This window comes from Asterias amurensis, chromosome 5 (genome assembly GCF_032118995.1).
Source record: "Asterias amurensis chromosome 5, ASM3211899v1".
In the NCBI taxonomy this organism is placed as follows: Eukaryota; Metazoa; Echinodermata; class Asteroidea; order Forcipulatida; family Asteriidae; genus Asterias; species Asterias amurensis.
In genome coordinates, this window is record NC_092652.1 from 15,638,605 (window position 1) to 15,646,212 (window position 7,608).

General features: G+C 36.3%; 1 protein-coding gene across 1 annotated transcript in view; it reads right to left on the minus strand.

Moving 5' to 3' along the window:
- Positions 1–7,608, minus strand: part of LOC139937279 (uncharacterized) — a 46,670-nt gene extending 39,062 nt beyond the window's left edge. The window contains exon 1 of the mRNA XM_071932381.1: positions 7,560–7,608. Coding sequence (XP_071788482.1) covers positions 7,560–7,608 — 49 coding nt within the window. The remainder of the gene's footprint in view (positions 1–7,559) is intronic.

A 7,608-nucleotide genomic window follows, 5' to 3' on the forward strand; every position in this document is an offset into this window, starting at 1 on the left:
ATATGCCCTAGCATTGCAAAGGTCATGGGTTCGAATCCCACCGAGTTATTTGCCTAAGGAAAGTGTAGCCTTTTGTCAAGGCCTCCGTGGCTTGGACAGCTTCGTAGAACCGCGACCCCAAGCGACTGAAAGTGGAGACCACGCCCGCGAGTCGAGCGGCGAATTCATGAGGCTCTTTTACATCTTGTTTTACATCTTGTTATTTTGTATGAAACACGATAAAATAATCAAAGCGCGGACTTTCCCTACTTTGGTCCATTAAAAAAATCAAAAATAATCAGACAACATGGAAGTAAGTTTATGTTAAAATAAGTTTGAAAAATACGTTGATGAATAATATAAGAGAATGAAGCATCAACTACTTGGACATTATCTGGAAAAAAGGTAGTGTGAATGCAACAGACTAGAATGCATGATACGTGTAAACGAACCCAAGGTGGATGACTTTTGTTTTTCCAGGCAGTGCAGTTTGCTTAATTTTGTAATGTATGCTGACCCGTTGACCCCGTCGCTTCTGATTGGTTTGGACTTTAACTGCCAATTCGGCAGCAGAAGTCGAGATTTATAACGAAAAACATAAGAAACCGCAATCGGGTTGTAAAAGTTCCTTGTGGCTGTGCCACTCGGTGCGTGGTCTCCTTTTCCAGTCGCTTGTGATATCGGCTCTATGAAGCTGTAAAAGCAACGAAGGCCTTGACATAAGGCTAAGGGAAAGTACTGAGTATAAGGGTAAAAGCAAATCATTTTCTATAACCCTGGTGCAAAACTAACATTTATTTAGTAATTATGACACCAAGTTCAGCATAACTCTCCCTTAAAAAGTGTAAAGCAGAATGAACATTTCTAATTGATTTAACGGTCTCACAATAGAGTCTGATTTTTGTCGATGCTGATATCTGAACCGATTGTGAGAGGGATGGGGGTCTCAGGACGTGAGGACAGTTATTGGTTTTATGTTATCCATTATCAGTCATGGCTCGGATTGTTTACCTAATACTTTTATTTTAAACTAAAGATGTGACGACACAGGGAATTAAACGGAATGTTGTCCCTTCTCTTCATTACTTATGCACCGAAAGTGACTTTGTTTGAGTTGAAGGGTTCCTACAAGGTAATTTTACAGCCTTTTAAAAAATACTGTTGAAACAAACTTCTCGACCTCATTAGAATCGAAGAGAGCTGGGATGGGAATTTTGATGAGGAGACATACGCCTTTTGGCGATAGTTATTTTTTATAACTTTTATGCTGTCCTGGGCACCCCACTGTTGTTTTACTTTGTTTTCTTAAATATGTTTAATGTATGTACATGTGCTTGTAAATATGATTGCCCGAAGAAAATATTATTATTTTTATGAGTTATTGCAAGTTCTTCAACTAAGTTCTGCGCTAAACGGCGAACTTTGGCCGTGGTGACAATTAAAACTAGTCATTGACAACTTGGAAATAAGTATTCAAGTAGTTTGCTGCACTTAAAATAATTCAAAATGGAGACGCCGGGAGAAGATTCCTGAACAATCGTAAAGAGTCGTGCACTGTGTTATGATGTGTTCCGAGTTAGCAAAAGTATAGCTTCAAAGGGACTTAGAGTTCGAGTTGCTATATAATTAGCTGGGTCCTTATATATCTCATACGGGAATGTGTTGAAATCTGTTTTCAACGGTTTAATTGATGTTGTCAACATGAACAATAAATGTGCACTGAATTGAGTTAAATTCAAAACGCTGGTCAAACCATGGAGGAAGGAAGAGAAGGAGCTCGAACGAAGGGACCTCAAAAGTCGAACCCGCGGTACCGCGGTCGTTTAACGATACCTCGTAATCACCGACATACCTTATACAGACAATGGGCGACCTGGCGTATGTGAGTTTGCGCGTGCGCACTTGGTTCTTCACTCAACTATGGTGTCGTGTGTCGTATGGATATAGTACAGAAAAAACAACATTTATTGAGACCTGATAAAAATTGTGTACACTTGTGCTCACCAAATCGAAAAACACAATTGAATACCAACCACCCTCGTGTGCTAATACCCAAATTATGAACCACCGCTAGTGACCGGAAAGTCACAAAAAATGTAAAAATATGTCATGATGTTTCAGTGAAACACCACAAACGGTATTGAAAACGTGTATAATATTCACAATTCTTGTCTCCAATGTTTCAACTTTACACGCAGGCAAGAGCGCAGACTGGCGGTACCACACGTTCTGCACAAAGAGATTTAATCCCGCTCGTTAATCGGCCGTCCAGCTGGAGGTCCCCTATCTTTTTCCACTGGCCAGACAGGGGCATTGTCAGAGTATTCTTTTGTTACTCTGCGGTTTTGCGGGTCGTTCGAGCTCCTTCTCTTCCTTCCTCCATGGTCAAACTGACTTACCAGGATTTCTGTCTGTTCTGACCTTTGATCTTTACTCTTAGATACTTGTTCGTGAATGATTAAAAACATTATTATTAAGGATCAGCACATGGTCGCTTAAAGGCACTGGACACCTTTGGTTATTGTCAAAGACCAACACACTCGTTGTATCCCAACATATGCATAAAATAACCATATGCGAAAATTTAGACTCAATTGGTCATTGAAGTGCAAGTATGAAAGAAAAACACCTTTGTTTGAAAAATGCACCTATTAAAAAAAAAACTTTACTACTTCAGAAGGAACCGTTTCTCACAATATTTTATACTATCAGCAACTCTCCATTGCTTCCTCTAGGTTAGTTATTACGCTAACAATTATTTTTGAGTAATTACCAATAGTGTCCACGCCTTTAACCATTTATCTGAAAGACTTAAGACTGGGTTGCTGTAAAAATCAAAGAAGTGGTGGCAGACTTTCAAAAATGGATTTCGTTTATACTTTGCACAAGTGAAGGCCATCAACCAAAATGTAAAAATAAAGCATAAGTTTTGCTTTTACACCTTCGTTGCCATGGCAACGGTCAAAAGTAGAAAATTACCATTTTTAACCTTATTCAGCACTTTTCATGAGTACAAATTACCGAAAGTTGAGGGCTTCACTGTGTGAAAACCAAATAGTGGACCTACCTCTCAGCTGGATAAAAATGGTAACTATAGATCCTTAATTTTTCCAAAAATGCATTTTACAAAAGTCCATTAATTGTGAATGGAAGATTCCATTATTTCAAAAAGGTGTGTTTTGAGGAAAAGTCAACTTGTGAAATATAGGGGGTTGCTATAGATTGTATAGATTTAAAGTTATAAAATAATGCTCTTTTTATGACTTTCTACATGCTTAACAATAATTGAAAGCATTTTATGACAACCTAACTCTCAGTTGTATAAACATGCATCACAGAATTAAAAAAGAAAGTTTTTGTATTTTTTGAACTGTGGAGCAGTGTTGCCAGAAACTTCATGTTAAAAAAAAAAAAATGTATTTTGCAAATTTCATAATCATATGAAAAAATAATGCTCTTTAATTACTTTTTACACACTGAACAATGATGTTGATTGAAAACACAGGCACACAGTATAGACAAGCAACTTACAAGTATATAAATATAACTTTCAATTGTATAAACATGCATCACAAAGACATTCTGTTGTATGTTTGTGGTCATTTACGTTTGGCTATAGCAGCTACAATCATCAACAAAATGTTCAATTTTCTTGACAAAATGGCCGTTCCAAGCTTTTCGTTTAAACTATCAAAAATGTCTAACACGTCCTTAACGCGGCGCACAGGCATCACATAATCAGTGACTGTACAATTAATGGTAACGAAAATCAATTATTTTCCAAGTTCCTTAAAGACACTAGACACTATTGGTAACTGTCAAAGACAAGTCTTCTCAATTGGTGTATCTCAACATATGCTTAATATCAAATTCGTGGAAAATTACTTCTTTCTCGAAAACAATGAGGGAGCCGTTTCTCACAATGTTTTATACTTTTAACCTCTCCCCATTAATCGTTACCAAGTAAGGTTTGGTGCAATAATTATTTTGAGTAATTACCAATAGTGTCCACTGCCTTTAATGGAACAAAGCCGGATAACACTATACCAGCCGAATTAGCTGGGGAGAGTCTTCGAACTATACACTGTATACAATTGACAGTTAAATTTTTATTTTAAGTTGCTTTAGCTTTATTTTATCCTGGTTTTTTTTTCAATCAACATCATTGTTCAGCATGTAAGAAATGCCATTTTAGAGAATTATTTAGATCTTGTTTTTGCAAATATTACCATGTTTGAAACAGTGTCACAGTTGCCCATTTTGTGCTCCCCAGACATGAAAACACAAATAATTCGCCCAATCATAACCGAAAGGGAAATATTCTCTGAAGGAAACTGAAGACACTACAAACTTTCCTACTACTAATGATGTCCAATTGGAATTTAAAAAGGGACTTTCAACAAAGGAAAGCGCTGTTCACATCGCTTTGTAATGAATTGTCACCAAAGTTTGATATGCTTGGGGGCTGGGCAGGGGAGTGGGGGGGGGGTATAAAATCCAAAACTTAGGTCATTCAAAATATTCTTTGTCAATGTTGGGTAGTCCACAAGGCTACGGGTGCTAATGAAAGGTACCGGATTGATGGAAAACTTAAAAAATAAAAGTATTATTTTATTAATGTTATTATTTCAATCTGAAGAAAACAAATTCAAAATGCTTTTTTTTTTAGGCTGTAATGTTACAACCGGATACAATTGTATTTCTCAAAAATTTGTTCTCAAAATGGAAGGACCAATGTTGGCCCAAAATACAACCGAAAGGACAACATTTTGAGACTCCTGGCAAATTGTCATTTAGAGGGCCAAAAATAGGGTAAAAATGCTGATTTTGCAATTTTCTAAAGACATGCGCTAATGCTGTTCTAAAAATAGCATAAGGGTAAAAGTTGAAGCAATTATTGTTTGTCTCAAGTAAAACAAAGGACGACTCGTTGTATTGAAGTGAAAGGTTTTATAAATAAAAATTAAAAAATGCGCATTGGCTGGGTGGAGCTGCAATATGCTAAAATACAGTTTTTCAGACAAAAAATCGGCAAAACATTGCAAAAACACAAAATGAGCTGTTACCATGGCAACGGGCTATGTGGTGATTTCAAAAGTTTTTTTTTATGCACCTCAAAGCCCTTCCACCCAAAAGGTATTTAAAAAAACAAATAAAAATACCTGATATTTTCCTATCAATAATGTATAATTTTTGGTCATTTATTGCGTTTTTCCCCCTGCAACGGCAAAACTGTGTTCGCGCACTTAAAATACCAAAACATTTTATTGCATTTTTATGTAGATTGGTACCTTATCTTCCAACTATAAACGTGTCATAATCCACAAAGTGCCACTTTCGGACTTATGGCCCATTTCAACACCCCTATTTTTCGCTAACAGAAAATATGACAACACCCCCATTTGAAATAGTGGTTCGATCCAAAGTTGATCGCACAGTTAATTTTTAAAAACATTTTCTGAAAGAGTAAACATGGTTGTGCAATATGTGTGAAAGAAAAACTTCAACGTTTTCCCCTTTAGACGTACCAGTACTTTCAATTCACCTATATTTCAACACTTAAAAAAGGTAAAAACTTGGAAAATTTGCTGAAAATCTTATTTTGGCCGTAACCATGGCAACCAATGTCTGATATAACTTTTTTTTTTTTTTTTGTGTTTTGTGTACCCATACCTACTCGTACATGGAGTTTTGCCAAAATCCATTTTTTGAAGTCTGCCAACATTTCAAAAATATCTTTGATTTTTACAGCAACCCAGTCTTAAGGCCACAAATTTGGGTTTTTGCATTAAACGGTAATCGGATTCATGAGAATATTTCAACCTCCTCTTGTGGTTTACTCTGGTAATTTGACTGTAATACTGTTTGGTCTTTTTTTATGAAATAGAGTTTTAAATATCTTAGAAATATCCACCTTTGTTACCCCGTTTTTGGGGCTAGTTTTAATCGCAAATTTTAAAACTAAATATTTAATGATAGTTTCGGCCGAATGCAAACTCCCTTTTTGATACAAAGCGAAATTTGACAGCGAAAACTTTAGTTCACCAAGGATGACGTACATGCCATGGCTGTTTGGGGATTAATTAAGCAATTACTACCCAGCTTCCACAACTCAATTGTACTCAACTCCTGAACTCCACAACTGCTATATAGTTACCAACCCATCAAGGGTTGCCTATCACTTGATAATGGTTGTTGCCCGACTACAAGGGCCAACAATGTACATACACAACTAGTCTAATGACCAGAAAACATGAAATTGGTCAAGGAAACGAAATGTTGACAGCGGTTATACAGATTCGTGTCCAACTATAGTAAGACTGATTATTTTGAATAATTGAAAGAAAAAAAGTACCCAAAACTGGTTGGATTTCCATGGTTGATTTGTTTTACTGTACTGGCCAACAGGAAAGATGACAATATAGGAGTGTTTCTAGGCTTTACCTGACATACAAATCTGACAACCGCAAGGGGTTTATGCAAACATAAACACTTCCGCACTTGACGTTTAATTCCACCACATTAATATTGTTTAATCCTGTCGTTTGACGGATTAACTTATTAATTTAGGTGTTGATCATTATAACGATTACATTTACCCGCCATTCATTTATTTAAAGGCAATGGACAATATTGGTAATTGCTCAAAATAGTTGTTAGCGTAACAACTTACTTGTTAGCGATCAATGAAGAGATTTTGATAGTAAAAGAAACTGTGAGAATCGGCTCCCTCTAAAGTAACGTCATTTTCTAGAAAGAACTTATTTCTCATTAAACATATTTGAATTTGATTTCGAGTCCTCAGAATTAGATTTTGAGGTATCGGATTCAAGCATCTGAAAGCACACAACTTCGCGTGACAAGTTTTTAAAAATATATATTCCATTGTTATCTCGCAACTTTGAAGACCAATTGAGTTCTAATTTTCACAGGTTTGTTATTTTGTGCATACGTTGAGACCCACCAAGTGAGAAGACTGGTCTTTAAAGGCACTGTACACGTTTGGTAATTGTCAAAGACCAGTATTCTCATTACATGGGGTGCAGTATCCCAACATGCTTATGTCCTCTCCTGAGTGAAACACCACTCGTTTTGTCCGCCATACCACTCTTGCAAAGAACTATTTGGCGGACAACTCTTTTTGGCAAAAGATAAGAACCACGTGATACACATTTATCTATAATATGTATAAAGTCTTATCCGCAGCAAAAAGTATGAAGTTTTATTGAGTATGGCCTACATATGTTTCTACAGCTCTAGTCAGGATGCATTGCTGATCTACACATAATAGGCTCCAACGGTTTTAGTCAGGTTGTTAAACAAAACACTGTTTTGCTAAATTTTGTCTGAGGGCACAAAAAAAAAAATTAGAAATCGGACTGATTTTAAGAATAAAGGAATACTATCATGCAAGCTGTAAATTGCAAAACCAATACACATTTTTGCCACTGCAAGAGACAGGTGCATATGGGAACAATTACCGCTGCAATGCACATTAAACAAATTACTTTGGCAGGGTCCAACTTTGTGAACCTTTCCGAGAATAAAAAAAAAAAAAAAAATTAGATTTGAATGTTTACTCTTCTTCAAGATTGCAGTGTTGCCTGCAATGGCCTTAGTGAACACCAT